The 24,439-nt window shown below is 42.8% G+C and overlaps 1 protein-coding gene across 1 annotated transcript in view; it reads right to left on the reverse strand.

Moving 5' to 3' along the window:
* Washc4 (WASH complex subunit 4) overlaps positions 1–24,439 on the reverse strand; it is a 54,661-nt gene that overhangs the window by 20,889 nt on the left and 9,333 nt on the right. Inside the window, exons 7-18 of the mRNA XM_051139689.1 lie at positions 21,289–21,371; positions 19,721–19,763; positions 19,215–19,318; positions 18,357–18,477; positions 14,844–14,967; positions 14,609–14,736; positions 13,244–13,404; positions 8,087–8,213; positions 4,696–4,821; positions 2,497–2,604; positions 1,583–1,729; positions 1,384–1,463 (exon numbers count right to left, since the gene is read on the reverse strand). Coding sequence (XP_050995646.1) covers positions 1,384–1,463; positions 1,583–1,729; positions 2,497–2,604; positions 4,696–4,821; positions 8,087–8,213; positions 13,244–13,404; positions 14,609–14,736; positions 14,844–14,967; positions 18,357–18,477; positions 19,215–19,318; positions 19,721–19,763; positions 21,289–21,371 — 1,352 coding nt within the window. The remainder of the gene's footprint in view (positions 1–1,383; positions 1,464–1,582; positions 1,730–2,496; positions 2,605–4,695; positions 4,822–8,086; positions 8,214–13,243; positions 13,405–14,608; positions 14,737–14,843; positions 14,968–18,356; positions 18,478–19,214; positions 19,319–19,720; positions 19,764–21,288; positions 21,372–24,439) is intronic.

Genomic DNA, 24,439 nt, shown 5'->3' on the forward strand with positions numbered 1-24,439 from the left:
CAAATGTAATGAAATATTTAATACTCTATATTATCAAAATTCTGCATATATTTTAGTTTTAAGACAGCTGAAAACAACAGACTATTAAATAGATGCTTAAAATTTTTCCATATTACCTGAAATAATACTTGCAATGCATGCATAATTTGCCTGTCTCCAAAATGAAAAATGAGTTTTAAAAAGTAAGACCTGGAATCCCCTCACTCATTTGTTTTGTTTTTTTAAGCCCTCCAAACCTTGTGCACTAAACTCTCTATTTTTAAAGTATTCTTTTTTAAAAATATTTATTTATTTATTATGTATATAGTATTATGCCTGCATGTACTGCAGGCCAGAAGAGGGCACCAGATCTCATTGTTGATGGTTGTGAGCCACCATGTGGTTGCTGGGAATTGAACTCATGACCTCTGGAAGAGCAGTCAGTGCTCGTAACCTCTGAGCCGTCTCTCCAGTCCCAGCTCTCTATATTTAAATCCCAGCACTTAAGAGGAGAATCTCAAAAAAAAAAAAAAAAAAAAAAAAGGAGAATCTCTGTGAGATGGAGGCCAACTTGGTCTACACAGCCAGTTCCAGGCTACCTAGGACTATATAGTGAGACCCTGTATTAAAAAAAAAAAAAAAAAAAGCCATCCAAAAAACCTGTTGCATAAAGCCTACACATTACAATGTCTTTGCTACCAAATGACTATGAAACACTTTACAGCAGAGAATTACCCCAAAGTATCTTGTAGAAAAGGCCCAACACTTCTTTCAAGGACTGGAAAATTAAACACCACTAACTACAAAAATACCAGCTTCTCAGAATAGCAAAGAAAATAGGAACATTAAATGAAAACTGCGCTGTAACGCAATAGTTCAACTTTGTTGAGGCTCAGTGTTCACTGTTCCTTCAGGAGACCTACACTCACTCAATGCAAAGTAAACAATCACAGAACCTACAAAAACAAGCCTCCCCAACTCAGTTCAAATTTTATCTCCAGATAAAATTACACAACATGCCACCATACCACGGGCCATCAAGTGTCTCACAAACAATAAAGCTTTATTATACAGCAGCAAATTGGAAAGTCCAGTAGTGACACCAATAAAATAATGACAATGGACACCAGGATCTGCCAGATACCCTGAGGGTAAACTGCTTTGTCTCGTGTGAAGTCACATTGCCAGAGTTACAGAGAGAACTGACGTCCCAGTGGATCTCATCCCTAGACTGGCCGTGTCAGAGAAAGAGACTGAATGTGGCAGCACACCTGTGATCTCAGCATTGTGGCCAGCCTGGGCCACACAGTAAAATGGACATTGGGATGTGTTGACATGGGAGGACGGAAATCAACGTTCTACTGCCCAGGCCTCCAACAACCCCCACACAGGCAGCTCAGTTACCGTTCTCTAAGCTCACTGATAAGATCCAGCTTTTTCATGACTACTTGAAGGGGAAGGAGCTCTTCGTCTTTAAATGTTTTCTATTAGGAAGAAGGGAAAACACAGGTTGTAATCACAATGAGTTCAAACGTCTTAGGCGAACAAATAAGCTGTGACCCAGACCTCACATTTATCCCATGAATAAGAGCAATAAACTCACCATTTGTGTGCCAACACTCAATGCCAAAGAAACAATAAGTCGCCGTTGCTTTGTGCTTGGTCCATTCAGGGTGTTTTCAGCCAAAACAAGAGCAGACAGCACATCAAGACGCTGTTCACTATATTTTTTGTCTGAAATTACTCTTTTCTTAAAGATGAAACAGAAAGCTATTAGTTTTGATTCTAACATCGTTAAGTTTCCAAAGAAAAAAATTCTCTATTCTGTTCTTTATGGCACAGCTCAGGAGAACGCAGGAAAATGCACTCTCCTAACCCCCACCCACTGTTCTGAACTTAGCTTCTCCAACTGTCTCTCTTAGCACTGTCAGGGACAGTAAACACATGGGGCTTATTTTAAACATATTCTCATTAATATAAGAAATAAGCATTTCCAAAAATAAGGGACCAAAGCTTTGTCTTCCTTCTCGTCAGATTAGCTGCCAGTGGAGTTTAAATACACAGACAGTCCTCAACTCACTCTTTCACCTTTACAGGGATGTCAATGCAGGTCCACACACAGCTCCACTTTCAGGAGCCTATTCACTAAGTTACACGGAGGCACCCAGGGCTTTGTGATAAACTAGGCTTTGTGTTAGATGGCTTCCTCTGACTGTCCGCTAATGCACCGATCACATCAGAAGTACCAATCTGAGCACATTTAAGGGGAGCTAGGCTGAGTTCTGAGGCTATCAACACACACTTTTGTATAAAGTAGCAGCTATATTAGTCAACGTATTAGCTTTTCAGAGGCTGTAATTCTAATCCTGGTAACTCTAAAGATTACAAAATGCAATGGATAAACACTATAGAAACCACACATCTGGCAGGAAGAGAATGAAGAGACTAAAGCAGGAATGCAGATCAACAGCAGAACCTGACGCTTTAGTTGTGCTGAGTGCATAGTGGTCTGTGTACCTTAGCTACAGAGATGGAGTTGAGAGCCTGATGCTGAAGGTGCTGAGTTATGTGTGACACTGAGTCCGCCACAACCATGCTTCTCCTGTGGAACATATGCTCTATTGCCTGAAAGAGACAAAAGTGACTGTAGAATCTAACTTAACGCTTACAAGCAAAATCTTCAGAGAAAACCTTCATGACCCCAGGCAAAGGAAGGGATTTGTGAATGAGACTTGAGGGGGGTGGGGGCAAAAATCAAAAACACATGCGAACGAACACACACGAACACACACACACACACACACACACACCACACCAAAAAGCCCACCACTTGGGGTGGCAGAGATGGCTCAGTATTTAGGTGCTTGTTTGCGTCATAGGCAGGAAGAACCAAGTCTGATTTCCCACACCTATGTAACAAAAAGGCCAAGCATGGTAGTAAGCTTATAGCCCCAGTGCCTAGAAGGCAGATGGGAGGATCCTGGAGCTGGCTAGCCTCTTGGGTAAGCCCCAGGACCCTGTCTCAAACAACAAAGTACACAGCTTCAAGGAATCAACATCTGAGGTTCACCTCTGACTTTACACATAGGTGCACACACATACACCCTATACACAAAACACACACAAACAAACTGCTGGAAAATTCAGCTGCAGTAAAATTAAGCACCTGCATTTGTCAGGAACCATAAGGAAAATAAAAAGATATGGCACTGCTTGGGGAAGGCATGTAATAAAACAGATCTAGATTCCAAATGAATCAAGGTTTTTTTTTTTATACAACCAATAACACCCTCCCCCCAAAAAGCATAAATAGTATTTTTTAATAGAAATACACTAAGTTAATGAAGAAAACAATTCACTATCATTAATAATTAAGTGCTGATTAAAAAACTGTCAAAACAACTTGTGCTCACTGAGTGACTCTGCACCAGGTACAGTGGAGCAGGTCTATCATGTCTACATTCAGAAGGGTGAGGCAGGAGAAGCACCCTGAGTTGAAAGGTAACCCTAGTGTGCTGGCTTGTTTTATGTCATCGGAAAGGAGGAACTTCAACTGAAAAAAAAAATGTCTCCTTAAGATCCAACTGTAGGGCCGGGTGTGGTGGTGCACGACTTTTATCCCAGCACTCGGGAGGCAGAAGCAGGCAGATCACTGTGAGTTCAAGGCCAGCCTGGTCTACAAAGCAAGTCTAAGACAGCCAAGGCTAGAAGAAGAAGAAAGAAGAAGGAAGAAGGAAGAAGGAAGAAGGAAGAAGGAAGAAGGAAAGAAGAAGGAAGAAGGAAGAAGGAAGAAGGAAGAAGAAGAAGAAGAAGAAGAAGAGAAGAGAAAGAAGAGAAGAAGAAGAAGAAGAAGAAGAAGAAGAAGAAGAAGAAGAAGAAGAAGAAGAAAACTCTAAGAAAATCCAACTCTAAAGTCCATGGTTATTAGAAACTTATCAGCAAATCTCAATCTTAATTTCATGACTGGTCTTTTCTGCCTACAAAGACTTACGCTTAAAAAAAAAAATTTACATTCCATTAGGTGTACTGACTCTTAAGTCATGTGATCACTTCTACTGGTCCACTGTTTACTCAGAAGACCACAGTGCTTTATCTAAACTACAATTAACAGTGCCATGCAAAGTGACCTCACTTGCATGTGAGTACTTTTAATAATGGGTATTTTAACACAAGCATTTTTCTACTCATGAAACTTACTTTTTAACACTTCTATGAGAAAAACAATTATTAATAAAGCTAGAGCTAACTCTCCCTTCCTGCTCATGAGATTCGCTGCCAGTGGAGGTTAAACACACAGACAGTCCTCAACTCACTCTTTCACCTTTACAGGGATGTCAATGCAGGTCCACACACAGTTCCACTTTCAGGAGCCTACTCAGTAAGTTACACGGAGGCACCCAGGGCTTCGTGACAAACTAGGCTTTGTGTTAGATGGCTTCCTCTGACTGCCCGCTAATGCACCGATCACATCAGGAGTACCAATCTGAGCACATTTGAGGGGAGCTAGGCTGAGTTATACACACCCTTGTATAAAGTAGCACCTGTATTAGCCAATCACGATAGCTTTTCAGAGATTCTTTCCATTTTCAGTTCACTTCCTCTTAAGTTTGTGTTCTGATATAACCAAGCGGTAAAACCCTCCCAAGAGCATCCATTCACTGTGGCTGAGGTCATGTCCCACAGTCACGGTGGCAAAGTAAAACAGCACTGCCTTACCTTAAGAAGTTCGATGAGCCTGCACAACGCCTTCACTGAGGTTTTGGTCATAGGCTTCTGCATGGACATGTAGAGATTCATTGTAGTTTTAATAATAGTACTGATACTATACGCATATAAGAAGCCCTACGAAAGAAAATAAATACTGAGTGGAAGCACGCAGATTTCACAGATTTCACCATTTTCTATTTATGTTATTCCTCAGCATGCCAACAGCCAGCGTTTCTAAAGTCTCTTACTTATTATGTTTATGGGTATGGGCACTGTGCCTACATGTATGTCAGTGTGACACACACATGCAGTGCCTGCACAGGCCACAGGTCGGTGTCGGATCTCCTGGAACTGGTGTTATAGGCAGTTATGAGCTGCTGCAATTAAACATGGGTCCTCTGGAAGAACAGCTAGTGCTCTTATCCTGAGTCATCTCTCCAAACACTCAAGGTCCCTTTTAAAGACAATTCTTAAAGAGTCAGAAATACTGTTCCTAACAAAACAGCACACTGAGTTTCAAAGCAGTCCTTAATAATTTCCTGGGCTATCAAATACCAGGCATTTACACCACTGATACAGCGAATACTGGCTTTTAAAATTCTTTTCACTTAAAGAAAATGAAAACCCCTTCAGTAAAATGGTGTGTATATGCCAGGAAAATACCTACTAATCTATCTTCGTCTTAAGTGCTTGGGAGAGAACAGATCACATGTGCTGACACTCAGAGTAAGAAGCCAAGAACTAAGAAGCTAGAGACTGAAAATTGAGAAGTTGCTTCCGTATGCTGCAGACTCACAAAGGAACTGCTGCACACCAAGCTAACACCACCATTCCTCTCTGCCCAGACCAGCAGTTCTCAACCTGTGGTCAGATACTGACATTATGCAGGACTCGGTGGCAGCTCTCCGGTGCCTCGGTGGCAGAGGCAGGTGGATATATGTGAGTTCAAGGCCAGCCTGGTGTACAAAGTGAATCCAGGACAGCCAGGGCTACAGAAACCCTGTCTCAAAAAAGCAAAAAACAAAACAAAAACCTCTGGTGAGAGGCATCAGAGAGCTAACAGGGAAACAAGGAAGCAAGTGGTCAAAAACTGTGAAGAGAGAAGCCTAGAGCAGTGAGCCTAACATCTGGAGCTGCTTCTCCAGACCACCTGCCTCAGAGGCTTCTGCTAGAAACAGGAAACACAAGGGCAGAAACCAGTTCAGGGCCCAATGAAAAGACAAAGATGGGGGCTAAAGAAATGGCTCAATAGGCAAAATGCTCACTGTGCAAGCACAACGACCCAAGTTCGGATCCCTAGCACCCATGAAAAAAGCCAAGCATGGTGGTGCTTGTCTATAAATCTAGCCCAGAGGGACAGGCATCTCCCAAAAGAGCTTGCTATTCAGCTGGTCCAGCTGTGACAGTCAGCTCCAGGTTCAGTGAAAGACTGTCTCAAAAAATAAGAAGGGTGATTGAAAAAGACATATATTATCAAGCTCTGTCCTCAACACATATCTACAGAATCAAGCACAGCCACATGTGAACTCACGTGCACACGCACACACACACACACACACGCACACACACACACATATTCATTCTCTCTCATCTCTCTCTCACACCTCTCTGTCTCTCTCTCTCTCTGTCTGTGTGTCTCTCTCTCACTGTCTGTTTCTCTCTCTCTCTCTCTCTCCCTCATAAAACAGAACCAGATTGGGGGAAAATATAAACTGTTTATAGGAGACACACATTCCATGTAAGAAGCTACAAAGGCTGCAGATAAGGCTCAGTAAAGACACGCTATGTAGACATTAACTAAAAGAAGCACCAAGTGATCTCCAACAAAAAGCAGCACTAGGGATCACCATGTACAGCTGCTTCTTGGTAGGAAAGGGCTCTAGAAGTAAGCCCCAAGCCTTCCATATGTGCAAACACGCTCCAGCTCTAAAATACATCCCCACTTCCCAAGTAGACCTTCTTAATGAAGTAAGATCCATCACTAGGAAAACAATTCTAACACTACGCACTTAACATCACAACACAGAAAACAAAACCTGATAGAACTAGAAAGGTATTGTTTGTAGACAACCCCACAGAACAGTGGCATAGTCTCATTGATTTCTCAGTCTTTAGGGAATATATATCAGTATCTAAATCAAATACAGATTAATAAATCTTGCCATGCCCCAAACTACAACTGACAGGTGCACACAGTCCACTCTAAGCTGCACATGGGTTATTTATTGCAGCTGACAGTTTCAAAAAACTGAAATTACCTTCCCTATTAGAACTTAATAATGAAAAGATGAAGCAGGGACTGGCAAGATGGTTCAGCAGGTGAGGGCTCCTGCTGCCAAGCCTGACAACCTGAGTCCACTCCTGGGCCCCACATGATGGAGGATACAGGTAGTTGTGTTTTATCCTCTGATTTCCACACTGGTACTATGGACCCTTACGTGCGTGCGCGCACGCGCGCGCGCGCACACACACACACACACACTAAATACATGTAACTTAAAAAATAGTAATAAAGATAAAGGAAATCCTCACATATCTGGAAAGAAAAAAGTATCTTTCAAACACCCGCAAAGGCGCATGGCCAAGATGGTTTAGCAGGTACGGGCACTTGCCACCAAGCCTGATGGTCTGACTAATCTTCAGGACCCACAAGATGAAGGAGAGAACAACTCTCATGGGTAGTACTCTACTTCCTCATGCACACACACAACCAAACACTCATTAAATTAACTAATTAAAAAGCTTCAAAGATAAAGTTACAATTAAAATGTTTAGATATATCCAGGCATGGTGGCACACAACTGTTATCCTAGCACTTAGGGAGGTAGAGGCAGGTGGATCTCTGCAAGTTCCAGGCCAGCCTGGTCTACTAAGTGAGGTCCAGGGCAGCCAAGAATAGAGAAACTGTGTCTCAAAACAAAGAAGCAAGTTTAGATATTTTGAGCAGAAATGATAAAGCACAAAACTTATAGGATACAGCTAAAAAAGACCTGTTTAAAAAGACATACAAAGCTTTAAATGGCTATATTAGAAAAATCCATGTAAGTCATCTAGATCAAAGATAAGCCAGTCAATTTTTGTGGTTCTTAAAATGTTTTCTTTTTTTCATATTTTACCTGTCTGTGTCTGTCTGTCTGTGCATGGACAGGTAAACATAAATGCAGGTGCCCAAGGAGCTGGAGGCATTGGGTCCTCTGGAGCTGGGGTTACAGGTAAGCTATAAGCCACCAGTTACTTGGGGTGTCTGTGTTACCCCCTGTGCTGTCTCACCAACTCCTCAATTTGTTTTAAAGGTAAAGCATGACCATCCCTTGCACAGCTGTATCCAAGTGTAACTTCTATAAACTGAATTCACAAAGAAATTGCAATCAAAATACTCTAAGAAAGAAAACACAACTACCTGTATGAAAACATTACATCTGTTGGTGAGGTCTTCAGCAAACTTATCCATCCTCTGTTCTTTAGATAACAGAGCCTCCATCTTCATCATCCATGAGCTCACAAAGACATAGTAAGACTGCACATCCCTAACAAAGGAAAACAGTGGGATTACTTAGAACACAACCAAACAGATCGCCATGTCTTCATATTGACAAGAGTAAAACGTTCTTTCCAGCAGGAATTGTAAGTTTCTGGACATCAAAAGAAATCCTACATGAATATAAGTTACTTAACCTAAAATTTTAACTGAGTGCCTACTCAAGCTGGGCACTGATTCTAGCTGAGAACACACCAGGTGAAAGCCCCTGGCAGGCTCCATGAAGCTTACATTCTAGAAAGGAGAGTTATACAATTTTTAAATGTCTGGTGATATATGCTCTTTGGGGGAAGTGGGTAGAAAGAGGCCCTGGGATAGTTTTACAATTTTAAATAGAATGACCAGAGTAGGCTGTAGTATGGGTGATTTTGAGCCATGATTTGAACCAGACTGACAAGTAAGATGTGCAAACATGAAGAGGAGAGGATTTAAGGAGTATGAGCAGCACTCCTTATGGAAAATGTGTCCAGCTTATTCAGGAGTGAACAAGAAGCCAGTATGGCGAGAGCACAAAGAGGAGGGTAAGAGCAGAAAAGCAGGTCAGAGGGAGAGGGAGGGTGGGAGAGACTGGGGAAGGCCTTATGGAAAGCTTGCCTTCATGCCAAGTGCCTAAGAGAAGGCACTGAAGATGAGGGTCACTCGCTCTAACTGGTCTTAAGAGGCTCACTATCGGGGCTGGAGAGATGGCTCATAGGTTAAGAGCACTGGCTGTTCTTCCAAAGGTCCTGAGTTCAATTCCCAGCAACCACATGGTGGCTCACAACCATCTATGATGTGATTTGATGCCCTCTTCTGGCCTGCAGGTGTACATCCAGATAGAGCACTCATTTAAAAAAAAAAAAAAAAAAAAGGCTCACTATCACTTTGGCTGATGTGTTAAAAATAAGCCATCGTAGGGATGACAGCTATGGAGCAAATATAATAATGCAGGGGAAAGAAGACATCTTCAGTGACAGTAAGAGCAGTGGAAGCAGAAGCTGATAAGATGCACTTCCTGCTCTTGCAAAGGACCTGAGTTCAGTTCTCAGCACCCGCACGGCAGCTCACAGCTGAGGTTACACTCTGTCTCCAGGCTATCAGATGACCTCTTCTGGCCTCTGTGGCCACGTACACATATATGGGACACACAGCCAGATACATAAATATTTAAAATTTTAATTTAAATCATTTTTTAAAACAGCAGAAGTAGACAGAATTTGGATTTAAAAGCTAATTTGAATGTTCATGATATGCCAACTGCTGTTCTAGGCTTGACAGAAATTAGCTCATTCAAACCCCACATTAACTTGATGCACTAGTTAGAAAACGCAGGCCCTCAGCAGAGGACTTCAAGCAAGGCTGACACATACAGACGCCCACGCCAGTCACTGGGGGCTGAAAGCATCCTTAGTACTATCAATCACATGGTTACACCAAGACCCAATCCCCTACCCGGACAACTGTGACCCGTCATGTCTCAGTAACACAGTATAGGTCACATATTAACTAAATCTGCTTCCTTACAACTCAATACCTCCTCTTTCTGTGGAAACTTTGTTTTGTTTTTGAGGGTTTGTTGTTGCTGTTTTGTTTTGTTTTTCTATACTGGGTTTCTCTGAGTAGCCTTGGCTGTCCTGAACTCACTTTGTAAACCAAGCTGACCTCAAATTCAGAATCTGCCTGCCTCTGCCTCCTCGGTTCTGGAATTACAGATGTGTGCCACAGCACCGGGCCCCTTGGGAACTTTTAAAAGCAGACATCCTGTTTAGTGTGATAGGACTGAAGCTTCTTACACTTCCGGCCCCTGCAGTGCCAGCTGTGTGTTAGTAACTCTCTTGCCTGCAGAACTTTTCGATTCAGTGGGTCCTTGCCTCTCTCTATTCCCCACATCCCACCCTGTGTCTCTCTCCCCTTCTTTCCCTCCCTACAGCCTACTGTAGGGACTATGTGCTCCATTTTACAGAAGATGCAACTGCCACATGAAGAGCATGCCCTGCCCACGTGTGGAACGCCTTCCCACCACTAAGACACAATCAACAACACATGCTGGCCCTTCTACTACTCAGGATAAACCAGCAGCAAACAAAAGACAGCAAGACAGGACAGGAGAAAGGGAGGAAAGCTAAGAGGAGGCAGGTAAAGAAACAGGAAAGGGGAAAAAATAAAAGAAAGAAACAGGAAAGGAAAGGACTCACTGTCGAGTGTGTGGCAGGCATGTCACATGTAATCCCCAGCACTCAGGAAACTGAGGCAGAAAAAACACAATTCTGACCATAATAATACATAATAAAAAGCGCTCAAACAGCCTTGGGTCAGACACTGTGGATGAAGCAGAGGTTTCTGTCAGGGCCGCTGCGAGCCTTACAGCCAATGGCAGATCGTCCTTGTCTCACAAGGATGGAAAACTGAAACTGCTTCAGGTTGTAAGCTGTTTGGTTGTTGGATGGGGGAGGGGCGGAGGTAATTCGAGTATCAATTTTGCGGCTCCATTTTTAAGTATAAATGGGAGAAATACTAAGGAAAAAATTTATTCCATGTCCCAGCAAAACACAATGTCAGTATCTACATATCAGCCTATATGTTTCCCAAAGGCTCAGACCTCTAACCACTAAAGGCAGCTCTTTCCCAGCATCAAAAGGACCCACAAACAGTAAAATACAGCTATGCACCAACTCTGGACTGAAGTGCCAGGGGCAGTGACAGCAGAAGCGGAGAGCTGTCCCCCAGCTCCCTTTCCTTTTCTGGCAACAGAACTGCTCACCTCGAAGCTTTCTATCCATACGATCACTCGCCCCCACATTTCACAACAGTAGAGTGAGTTTTAGGTTTCTTTGGCACAACTGCAAGGAAACTGGGGGCAAACAGAAGCAACAGCTGCCATCTTCTAAATCTTGGAGCTCTATATTGAATTTATAGGGAAGTGTCTAAAACCAAAAACTTAGAGGTAGGCTGCGGTGATGGCACACTCCTTGAATCCCAGCACTAGGAGACAGACAGGAATTCAAAGCTAGCCTGGTATACATAGTGAATTTCAGGACAGCCAGGGCTATGTTTCAAATAAATAAATAAACAAAATAAAAGGCTTAAGGTTAAAATTCTGTCAGGTAACTGGTCTTGGAAAATAAAACATTCAATCTCCACCTACTAAAACATCCTTCCAACAGACTCCTGAGCTCACAGCCATGGCCACATCTCTAAGGCTAACTCATCTGAAGTCATAGTAAACAGCAGACTGGGGTACATGACACTTTAGACAGCTGGACTGCCGGGCTCTGCCACCCCCTATTAACACATCAGCAAGGTTAATCTCGGCACTCCAATCAGAAAATCGCAGTACCAGGAACGTCTGCTGCAGGGTTTTCTTACTTATTGTTTCCTATGGATGAGGCAGGCCAGGTTCTGAAAACTCTTGGCTTACAGTAAACACTCCACGGAACTTACTTCTGCTTATTACTTCTTACCAATGAAGATGGGGCAGGCCACATGACACAATGTTCTTACACTCTTCTGCATAATGCCTGCTGCAAAGTGCCAAGATCTACACTGCTGGCAACTAAGGTTGTTATTACCTGTCATCTTCCGCTTCAAAAATCTAGTTAGCCTTCTAGAGCCAGAGAAGTCAACTCTGCTCCCTCCTGAATCAGATTGCCTCTTAAACATCCAGAGACACTGCACATTTCCTCAGATCTCTCTGAAGGCTAACGGCCCCTGTGGCTCAGAAGAGAAGGCGCACGTCCCAGTGCTCTAACATCATAATCCTGCTCGTCTCAACACACTATGGTTTGTGGTCCTCTTACAAGGCGGCCCCTCCTGACACACGGTTAGCCAGAGGACACAAGAGTGCTAAAATAGCGGAAAGACTAACAGGCCAGACATAGGTCTTCTCCCTACTGCAGCAGAGGCCCATCCTATCCACTCACCCACTGATGGAACGCAGTAAGCTGCATGACCAGTACAAGCCAATGACAGAACCACAGAGGTACATCAAGGTTAACATGTTAGCAATGCACCCAAATTAGAACGGACAGTGAGTTAATTATTAAAACTGAGTAATGGTTAACACTGGGGCTTTTTATAATTTTCCATTTTATGAATTACTGAAAGGGTACATAGTAAAAGATTAAAAATAAACAAATAAAAGAACAGGAATCAGTCTGGTCAGAACAGAGCTTGCCTAGGACTGCACAAGAGCCTGCATTCAATATCCAGTACCTCTAAATAAGTAAAAAGATAAATCTCAGAGTAAAGAAAAATTGTCCTTTTAGAAACAAGACTAAGTTGCAGGGGTTAAAAATTGGGCTAAAGAAAATTACTTTTAAGTTTTAGCTTTTAGGACTTCTGCTATCTGCACATATTAATTTCATAAATATTAAGAGAGAAGAAGGTTTAGGCCTAAAGCATAAATTAAAAATAGTTCTATGCCAGGCAGTAGTCATGCATGTCTTTAATTCCAGCACTTGGGAGGCAGAGGCAGACAGCTCTCTGTGAGTTCTAGGCCATCCTGGTCTACAGAGGACAGCCAAGGTACACAGAGAAGCCCTCTCCTGGAAGTCGGGGGTATATATCTAGCCTGGGAGATAGCTCAATAGGTAAAGGCACCTTCCACCAAACCTGACAATCTTAAGTTGACCAGGGGCCCAAATAGTTGAAGAGAGGGTGCGCGCGTGCATACACGCACGCACACACACACACACACACACACACACACACACACACACACACACGTTTTGGTTTTTTGAAGAAAAAAAAAAGTTCTTGGAAAATCAATCTGGGGACTGGAGAGGCGCTCAGTAATAGAACTTGCCACACAAGCCTGAGGATAAGACTCCGGATCCAGCGCGCACATGGTATAAGGAGAGAGCTGCCCTCTGCCTTACACACACACACACACACAGATACACTAAACAAATGTAAAAACAATCCATCTGGAGACAGTACACTGTCTGATAATCTATTGTACACACACCTATTCCTGTGACTCGAGTACTTGCAATATAAAACATCTAAACATTTTCTTTGCAGTTGTTTTACAGAACTTACTTGGTAAGTGACTGGGCTTTCTGTTGTAGGAAGGTGTCCCTGTGTATTTTAATGGCTTGAAGACTTTTTCTGTCTAGAAGTTTGGCAGCTGCTGGCATTTTATGAATCAGAAAATTATCAGGAAACCAAATAATATTGGCAGTTAAAGTGATGGCTGGCACCTGAAGAGAAGGGAAAAGGAAAAACCATAGAACGCAAGCCCAACAACAACATGCTGAATATAGTGCTGCAACAAACAGGGAAGGGAGCTCAAGAAAATAACTACTGAATCTCACGGTGTTCCAAGGGAACTATCTTACTATAGAAGAATGGAAGCATTATTTCAGTAGCTGGTGAGCAGTGCTTTATTCTGCCTAAACATTAGCACACGCACAATCTACAAACACCAATTTCACAATAACTAATAATATATAAAAAGAAAAACTAATTCAACCCTTCAAGACTGTATGCTGGCCAATTACTAAAACACTAGAAGGAACAATCTTAAAGATAGCTAAGGCCTCATGGTCTGTTGTTATTTGATAGTACTACACACAAACTAAGTTCCAATCCTGAAACTGGGTATCATTATCATGAAAATAGCAAAGATGAAAGTAACAACTTACGTTTTTTTCTACTTTTCTAGGAAGAATGAAGGGCAAGAGGAAAGCAAAAGGAAGTGTTGTGGTAAGAGTACTAATGGATGCTAATGTAACCAGGGCATGGGGTGTATGCCTGCGGTGCCAGCACTCGGGAGCCTACGGCAGAAAGATGGCTGAGACTGAGGCCAGCCTGTACTCCATAGCCAGACCTTGTCTCAGAAACAAAGCAAAGCTAACAAGCACACGCACAACGACTAAGAACACCCACCATAAACACATTCATATGAAAGGAAGTTATTTTCATTTACCACTGTGCTCATTTCAAGAATGTTTGCACTTCAAAACACTACCGCTGCTTTTTATAAGCATGTGTATGCATGTGATATGCATGCATGCCTTTGCATGTGTGTAGGAGAGCCCATGCGTACACACGTGTGTACTGAAGCCCATGGTTCACACCTCCTCACCCGGAGTTCTCTGACACGTGCTGGCTAGTATCGTAAGCTCAGAAGATAGCTTTCCACCTTCACACTGCTGGAATTAAAGGCGGGCATATGCTCACATCACACTCACACAACTGCTGGGAACCTCAGTGCCAGTCCTCACAATGTATGGCAAGCCAAATCCATGATGCCACCTCCACAGCCCTATTTTCTTTTTTACACAACTACATTTCATAAAAATTAACTTGTCCTTTTTTAAATTAACTTTCTGTTAGCACTTTTAAATCTCTAGCTTTGTCAAAATTTATGTCACAATTTGAAAATAAGTTTCAAGATCTTACCTTCTTACAAATGTCTAATAACGACTTATAAAGCTTCTTATCAACAGTTCGAAAAATCTGAAAATGCAGTACAAAGAGCCCACAAATTCCAACATACTTGTCTCTCTGGTCAATTTCAGAAGGTTCACCTTATAAAGAAACAACATAAAAATAGAACAAATAATAGTTGAATCTTACTTTTATGGAAATGTGAACTTGATTTTTAAAAAAACCTCAAACATAAAGTTTACATTACCTAGTTTGGCTTCCACATTTGCAAAAATTGAGCGAATGCTATGTGCAAATTCTTCTGCAAAGGTGCTGTTTTTTGACACAGATATTCCTCCATTGAGAGAATCAAACTGCTGCTCAATACAGGCCTACACAAGACACATGAGAAGAGAAGCTCAGCCTCTCAGTAATAAGCTGTGTACAGCCAGGCGAGGTACAGGCTTCTGTATCACTGTAACTATAGCACTGCGTCTCACCCTTTGGTGGGAGTGTGCAGTTACAGGGCACTCAACCCCAAGTCAAGAGACACGCAGAGAGGCTCACAGATGACCGGGAACAGTCACTGCTGAAGCACTGGAAAGGGCTTTTTTTCATTCACTCACTCAAAGAGCCCATTACGTAGGCCAGGCTGGCCTCAAACTCAGACATCTGCCTGCCTCTGCCTCCCGAGTGCCACAAGTAACAGTGATTCCACCACTCCCAGCTGAAAGCATTTATAGTTGGAGTGTTCTGCCTGCATGTGTGTCTCTGAACCACATGCATGCACTACCCATGGAGGCCAGAAGGGAGTGTCAGGAGCCCTGGAAGTGGAGCTGCTGGTGGCTGTGAGCCACATGCAGGTTCTAGGAATCAGACCCAGGTTCTCCTCAAGCCACACTCGTCACTGCCAAGTCATCGCTCCAGCTGCAACATCTTTTTTTTTTTTTTCCTTTTTCCTTAACTTATTTATTTTGGTTCTTCTGAGCAGTCCTCAAATTTATAAGCAACTCTGCTTGACCTTCCCAAGTGCTAGGAGGTAATGGGCATGAGCCACATGCACAGCTCCTAACAGTGTGTGTACACAAATGTCACCAGGAAAAAAGAAGCAAAAATAACTACATTTATATCTAAGATAAACTGATCTTAAAGCCAAGAGGGCCACTCTGTTAAAACTGTGATAATGTAAAACTGAAGCAGACGGAGCGGAGTAAAGTGGAGTGGAGTGGAGTCTGGAGTCTGGAGTCTGGAGTCTGGAGCGGAGCGGAGTAAAGCGGAGTGGAATGGAGTGGAGTGGAGTGGAGTCTGGAGTAGAGTGGAGTAGAGTGGAGTGGAGTGGAGTCTGGAGTGGAGTGGAGTGGAGTGGAGTCTGGAGTGGAGTGGAGTGGAGTGGAGTCTGGAGTGGGAGTGTGAGTGGAGTGGAGTCTGGAGTGGAGTGGAGTGGAGTGGAGTCCTGGAGTGAGTGGAGTGGAGGGAGTGGAGTGAGTAGAGTGGAGTAGAGTGTGGAGTAGGGAGTGGAGTCTGGAGTGGAGTGGAGTGGAGTCTGGAGGGGAGTGGAGTGGAGTCTGGAGTGGAGTGGAGTGGAGTGGAGTGGAGTGGAGTAGAGTGGAGTAGAGTGGAGTCTGGAGTGGAGTGGAGTGGAGTGGAGTGGAGTCTGGAGTGGAGTGGAGTGGAGTGGAGTGGAGTGGAGTCTGGAGTGGAGTGGAGTGGAGTGGAGTCTGAAGTGGAGTGGAGTGGAGTGTGGAGTGGAGTGGAGTGGAGTGGAGTCTGGAGTGGAGTGGAGTGGAGTGGAGTCTGGAGTGGAGTGGAGTGGAGTGGAGTGGAGTGGAGTGGAGTGGAGTGGAGTGGAGTGGAGTCTGGAGTGGAGTGGAGTGGAGTGGAGTCTGGAGTGGAGTGGAGTCTGGAGTGGAGTGGAGTGGAGTGGAGTGGAGTGGAGTGGAGTGTGGAGTGGAGTGGAGTGGAGTGGAGTGGAGTCTGGAGTGGAGTGGAGTGGAGTGGAGTGGAGTGGAGTCTGGAGTGGAGTGGAGTGGAGTGGAGTGGAGTCTGAAGTGGAGTGGAGTGGAGTGGAGTCTGGAGTGGAGTGGAGTGGAGTGGAGTGGAGTGGAGTCTGGAGTGGAGTGGAGTGGAGTGGAGTCTGGAGTGGAGTGGAGTAGAGTGGAGTGGAGTGGAGTGGAGTGGAGTGGAGTGGAGTAGAGTGGAGTGGAGTGGAGTGGAGTGGAGTCTGGAGTGGAGTGGAGTGGAGTGGAGTCTGGAGTGGAGTGGAGTCTGGAGTGGAGTGGAGTGGAGTGGAGTGGAGTGGAGTCTGGAGTGGAGTGGAGTGGAGTGGAGTGGAGTCTGGAGTGGAGTGGAGTGGAGTGGAGTGGAGTGGAGTGGAGTAGAGTGGAGTGGAGTCTGGAGTGGAGTGGAGTGGAGTAGAGTGGAGTGGAGTGGAGTGGAGTCTGGAGTGGAGTGGAGTGGAGTGGAGTGGAGTGGAGTGGAGTCTGGAGTGGAGTGGAGTCTGGAGTGGAGTGGAGTGGAGTGGAGTGGAGTGGAGTCTGGAGTGGAGTGGAGTGGAGTGGAGTGGAGTAGAGTGGAGTGGAGTGGAGTGGAGTCTGGAGCGGAGTCTGGAGTGGAGTGGAGTGGAGTGGAGTGGAGTGGAATAATTTCTGGCAGGACAGCACCCAATCAGTACTGCTAGGGTCTTTCTATGATGGAGACAATGTGCTGCTCCTGTGCTGTCAATACAGCACGGCACTAAGGAGTGATGTTTTTAACTGATTTTGGTTTGTTTCAATTTAGAAGAAAGTACCCTATTTGTGCACATGCAAATCACAATCGGTGGGGGAGAAGAATTCACTAAGCTCTCGTGTTGTTCTGCTCTGGGGATTAAATATAGGACCCCAGAGCATGCCAAAGAAGTGTGCACTCTACCAGCCATTCAGACTTTTTATAGGCAATCTTAAAAACCTAAGTCTAGAAGCTAGTAAGACACATAATATTTAATACAAATGACTATGTCTTGGATTTTAAAATCCTTAGATATTTGTCTTTATTTTCCTCTGAGATGGGGGTCTCAGTATATATCTCAAAGTGACCTAGAAGTCACTTTGTGACCCCAGGCTAGCCCTGAAGTCTTGGACAGCCTCCTGTGTGCTAGGATTACAAGGGCGCATCACCATGCCTCACTCCATTTTATATTTTTGCATAGCCCTCATTTTAAGCAACTTTTCTTTTTCTTTCTCTCTCTTTTTTTTTTTTTTTGGTCTTTCCAGACAGGGTTTCTCTATGTAGCCTTGGCTGTCATAGACCAGCTTTTTAGACCAGGCTAGACTCGAACACACAGAGATCCGCCTGCCTCTGCCTCCCGAGTGCTAGATTCAGAGGCATGTGCCACCATGCCCGGCTTGGTAACTTTTCATTTTATTGTTAAGATACTGAGCTATACTTGAATATACTAATAGTGACCTTTTTTTTTTTTTTTTTTTTAAGATAAAGCACTTTCTAGAGACAGAAATTCAAAAGTGTTCTACAAAAGTATTCCACTGTAATTCTGAGCTGCACCAACCTATAAGAACCCTCTGTAGGGCTGGAAAGATGGCTCAGAGGTTAAGAGCACTGGCTGCTCTTCCAAAGGTCCTGAGTTCAATTCCCAGCAACCACATGGTGGCTCACAACCATCTATAATGAGATCTGGTGCCCTCTTCTGGCATGCAGGTGTACATGCAGGCAGAACACTGTATAAATAATAAATTTTTTTTTAAAAAAAGAACCCTTATGTTGCAGCCTGCTACAGCTCACTTACCTGAAATATCATTCCATCAAGTAGCTGCCCTTCCAGCTTCAGCAAAAACCTTTCAAATGGCTTTAATTTTTCTTCCTGAATCCCAAATTTCGAAGGATTATGATGGACTGATTTCAGTAACCTTGTAGGAGATGGACAGGAAGATCTTAAATCTATCTAATAAAATTTTATAAGTTAAAAATATTCCAAGAAATAAAATTGTGTATTTACTATTCTGAGGAGCAATCCCAATAAAATGTTTATGCTTCTTCAAATTCAGTTGCCTGTTGCTCTATATATATTAAACATTTAGTGACTATTTGTAAACTGAATATAAATTTAAAAGAATGTTTCAGGGTATATAATAAAATAAAATAAAATATAAGGCAAAAAACTTTCACTTGAACACAAGAAACGAATAAAAACAAATCTTACCGTTCTACAACACTCTGAGAATAATCACATATGTCATCTCACAAAGCCTATCCCAAAGTGGGGCTGAGTGTCTTCATGAAAATACTGGACATGACAGGGCCTGAGAAATACTTCAGTGATTAACAGTTGGGCTGTTCTAGCAGAGGAAACCTGAGTCCGGTTCCCAGTGCCCACATCAGGTGGCTCACAACAGTGTGTGTGACTCTGGCTCTAGAGAATCCAGCTCCCTCTTCTGGCCTCTCTAGGTACCCACACCCATGAATAGACATGCATGTAGACAGACAAGACACAAACACATACACACAAATAAAAGTAAACACTGGACAGGAATTCCTTTTCAATATAGATCTCTATGTCTTTTAAAGAACCTGAATCATTTGTGCTTTGAGTTTTTACCAAAACTAGCACATCAGCTGTACAAAGTAAAACTATTAGTTAGCATACCTTTTGTACATAGTCCAATGGTCTTTCAATGTGATATGATTATCAATAATTTCATCCAGGGTAAGTAAAACTGTTAACAGTTCTCCCAAGTGCTCATACATAGTCTGTCAAAAAACCTTTAATGATTATCATTTAGTCACTAGTTAGAAGTTTCATGTGAATTTTTAAAGCAAAACACATTTGGTTTAATTATTAAATTAGTGAAAGGAGGTATCAATTGTTTATTAAGGTACAAGTCTGGTCCTCAAATGGTGCTACCAGCCTAAGTCCGGTATATTTTACCTAATATTTTCTTCCTTAATTGTGATGCTGCAGATCTGTTCACTGACAACAGCAAGACTGAAGTGGAACACTACTGGGAAAAACTATGAGAGCTAGGTCATAGCAAGTGATGCCTCATCAACTACACAGCCAAAGGAAACCCAGAAACAGGGGTAGGGATGCTAGCATTGTTATACTGCCTAACCATGCAAATTGCAATGTAAAATAGAAAAATTAACTTTTACCTGAAAATGAACTCCAGTTGTCTCTATAATTTTGGGTCCTGTCCTATAATAACACACAAGTTAAAAAAAAAAAAACTTTTTGGTCACAGTTCATTCTAATTTCAAGAAATCAATACAGAAGCAGCAGCTCTTCAAACTGTAGTATGTGTTTATCTTAAGGCTGCGGGCACAAGCCAGTACTGAGTCTGAGCTACACTTGCTGTGCTCCTGACAACTGGCCAACGGGTGACCTTAGTTTCTAAACCTAAAGGATGTGTGCCTTGGCATACAAATGGGGGGGGGGGGGGGAAATTCATGAACTATTAGAACTTCTCAATTGCTAACTATAATCTTTTTACTCTATCAAAACTGGAACTTGAGGGAAAGCCCTTAACTTGTCAAACTCATTCTTAAGTTCCCACTCCTACCGAGAAGTGATACATCAAACTTCTAAGAGTTACAGCCCACTATGAAGCCACAGAAAGTTAGCTTTCCTTCCTATCCATCTTAGTAAATATAGTGCTTGTACACCAAACTACAGAGTAAGTATTCCAGAGTATAGAAAGCACATTTAAAATTGAACTAAAACAAATATGTAATGTTATCTTTCTATGGCAGGGCTAGGACTCCTCAGGATTCCACCTCAGGTACTGTGGGAGTCGGGGTGCAGGTGGAGGAACCTCTCGTTTGCTCCTCCTCTAAGGATCACTTTGGTGAAGAACCACAACAGATAAAAACACCAAACTGATCAGAAATGGATGAGAATGAAGTGGTAAATGTGCTCTACCCACTTATAGAGACTATGACACAGCACAGCACAGCAGGACCAACAAATGGATGGTGGTCACAAAAAAAAACAGTACTGAAGCTGCTGTGAGATCTTAGTAATGGCACCCGTGGGCCTCAGCACTCACTGAGAGTCTAAGAGTGCACCCAGGGAGGCAGAGGCAGGCAGAGCGACATGAGCTCCAGCCAGCCTGGTCTACAGAGTGTGAATCATATCCCTCAACAGTGGTACAGGAGATGTACAAAAATAAATACAAAAAACCCGATCAAATGTTAGGTATTATTTATGGTGATAAGAATAGCAAGGGCACTGTGAAAATCTATCTGATCAGCTTTCTTAATTTAGGGTAGGAATCCTGACACCTGGAAGATCATTACAATTATGGGGTTTTTTTTAGTGTAGATGGTCTACACTAGCTCCTGCCCCAAGACTGTGTAACTTAAGAAAAGTCACATGACTTTATGAAACAGAGAAGCACTAATGTACACAGGGGGGAAAAAACCAACAGAGACTGTGTGTGACTAATTCTGTACCAGCTTTTTTCCCCTATAATGAAGCTTCTTTAAAATTTTTTTGCCAGTATTCTTACGTAGACAGCAATCAGACTCATGAACTTGATGAAAACTGCATCTCATAAGCCTGTAAATGCACACACATTAAAAAGGAATACATACCTTCAGTTGTAGCTAAACATCCTAAGCACTGAGTAAATGAATGAATTAAAAGCTATTTGAAATAATTACTTTCCAAAAAGTACTTCCTGCTATTTTTAAAAAGCCAGAATAATTCTACAGTGCATTACTTGTTGCTGATATACAGGGCAGCCAACTGATGAATGACATTCATCACCACTTCATAGCATCTTGTGACAAAGCAGGACAGTTCCTGAAATGACAAGGTGAGTGCATATTACACAGTTGCCTCTGAAATGTTGTAACGCAACCAAAACAGCTTTCCAGGAAAACCTCTAGTACTCGGCAGCCAGATTCCAGACTGTCTCCAACACCCAGCACCTCTCTCACCTCCTGCAGGTCCTTCCTCCCTCTACTAACCCTGCATTTCACTCCTAATCCTTCTAGCTCTACTGTCTCATTACGCACGCAGCCCTTCCCTGTAAATGAACGAGAACGGCCCCCAGTTTACAAGTACAACAAAGACAGACAGCAATTACCACAAGTCACTCTCAATCACTTCATTGGTTATCTTGTTTCGGTTTTGTTTTTCTCAAAACACATTTTTCTACGTCGCGTTGGCTATCCTGGAACTCGCTCTGTACATCAGGCTAGTCTCGAACTCATAGAAATCCACCTGCCTCTGCCTCCCATGTGCTGTGCCACCACCGCCTGGCTCATTTGCTATTTTTAATTATATATATGTAGCTTGGCACACACTCAGTGCAGTATCATTTACTTCAAGGATATTGACCAATCATCACGGAATCAGATCTACCACACCCAGACCTTCTGCAGCTCTTACCTTTTAACTTACTGAACCAATTTCCATGTAAAATCCTTAAAACCTTAGTAAAAACCTATGCGTACTCTAAACTATAAGCTCTCAGTGAGAATTTCTATTGCTTTCTTGTGCTGGTTTCCCTCAGCACCAAGAGCAGTTTCTAACACACACACACACACACACACACCCCTCCCTCATTAAACACACTGTATGAACTCTAGACAGTGAACTTTTTACACAGCTATTAGTGAGACTTAAATACACTTTAAAGTCTTTAAAAGTAAAAATAATGTACTTTAAAAAAAAAATATATATATATATATACAGGTTTTTGCTGCATACGCCAGACTAGCCTTAAACTCACAACCCTAACTCAGCCCTCTCGGGGCTTGGAGGGCTTGAATACAGGCATCATTGATGTGCTAAATAATGGATTTTAATTTCAAACAGCTCTCCTTGTATTTGTTATTAAACTTCTGAAGGTCAAATGGTAACCACAGCCAGGTGGTGGTGGCGCACACCTTTAATCCCAACACTTGGGAGGCAGAGGTAGGTGGGTGGATCGCTTGAGTTTGAGGCCAGCCTGGTCTACAAAGCAAGTCCAGGACAGTCAAGGATACACAGAGAAACCCTGTCTCAAAACTCCCCCCTGCCCCGCAAAAAAATGGTAACCAGAAAATAAAAAACAGAAAGCATGGCAAAAAAGCAGAAATAAGTGCAGATATTCAAAGAATCCATAAAACAGGAATAGAATAAATCAATTAAAAGACTGTCAGATGGTATAAAAAAGCAAAGTCAAGACACATCCATTTGCTGCTTTCCCTCAGATACCTGGCAAGCATCATTAGCTCACTTAGCTGTGTTACAGACTCTAGTGTTCTTGGACAGCCAATGTGGCTAGAATGCAACTCAACAAATGCAAGCACTGTGGCACCAAACACTGTTATACAGTAAATGGCTGCATGTGAGGTTTTAAAGAAATGCAACCAAACTGTGACAACACTAAAAGCATGAAAGAATGGAAAGGATACATTTTTAAAGTGAATTAAGACACAGATTGGTAACCATGTGACTATTAGACAAAGCAGATGTCACAGCATTGTATCCTATATAAACTAATTATCCCTTTTCAAAATGTATCAGAGCAGAAGTACTTCAGATTGCAGAGTTTTCTCCATTCAAGAATATCTGCAGCCAAGCCCGGCAGCACAGCCTTTAATCTCAGCACTCGGGAGGCAGAGGCAGGCAGATCACTATGAGTTCAAGGCCAGCCTGGTCTACAAAGTGAGTCCAGGACAGCCAAGGATACACAGAGAAATTCTGACTCAAAAAACCAACAACAACAAAAAATATATCACATATAGGTAATTAGACATCTTAGCTAGAAAATAGAAAGAAATCTAAATATAAAATTCATTTATATATATAGCCTCACAGATTATTACCTATGGTTTAAAAATTCTCACTGGCGATATTTTATTAGTATTTAAAAGAGTTTAGGTCTTGCAGCATTTCACACTAGTGATAATATATATAATAGGCATTACACAATTATATATGTAATATCAGGGCTTTATATCATCAAAGCTTTTGCCAATAAAACTAAAAATCTATGAGATATGTCAACTTGTTTTACTGTAGTAACCTTTGGGGGTGGGGAGTGAGGTTCAAGACAGGGTTTTTCTGTGGAGCCCTGACTGTCCTAGAACTCACTCTGTAGGCCAGGCAGGTCTCAAACTCAGAGATCCACTTGCCTGTCTCCTGAACGCTGGGATTAAAGGGATGTGTCACAACTGCCCAGCACTGTATTATCCATGTTTACTAAGAGTATTCCATCCTGAGTTATTTATGTAAATATGTATCAATAGCATTTATTTTCCTTTAAAAGGGGATATTCCATTGGTACACAGAAGCTGGAAGGCTAAACAAACAAAACAGAGAGGCAAGCCACAGGACACTGATTCCACCTCTACACCAAGGAACAGACCCGAAAAGGTCATGTTTGCTAGAATCTGGGCGCTTGAATCAGTAGTCCCTAGAGGATTACCACAGTGGTAAAGCGCTCAATTTATTATACATACCAGATTCGATACCCTCACAGTATGAATACAAAACTTTACAAAACTAAAAGGAAAGCCTGACACATTCACTGACACTGTAAACCACATTTCTCCAACAGCCTCCCTGTCCAGCAGACTTCCTGTCAGGTTCCACCGTCGCGACAGGAGAGCAGCGAAGGAGGCCCTTTGTGTTTCCACGCAGAGCATCTAGTTCACCTCACAGTGGCAGCTCACAGCAGAAGGCTGGAGCACTTCTTTGAGCACTCTCCACCTAACCTCAGGCTGCTTTCAGAGAGAGCAGCAGCCAGCAGGGGCGCAGCCCTGGCGGGGAGGTTATTTCTCTAAGCTGCCAGGCTCTCTCTAGCAAACGTAACCTTTCAGTTCTCCTTTGTCCTCACTATTTCGCTCTTCCAGCCCTCCAGATCCTGGGTTAATTTG

The sequence above is a fragment of the Acomys russatus genome, chromosome 31 (assembly GCF_903995435.1).
Source record: "Acomys russatus chromosome 31, mAcoRus1.1, whole genome shotgun sequence".
NCBI lineage: Eukaryota > Metazoa > Chordata > Mammalia > Rodentia > Muridae > Acomys > Acomys russatus.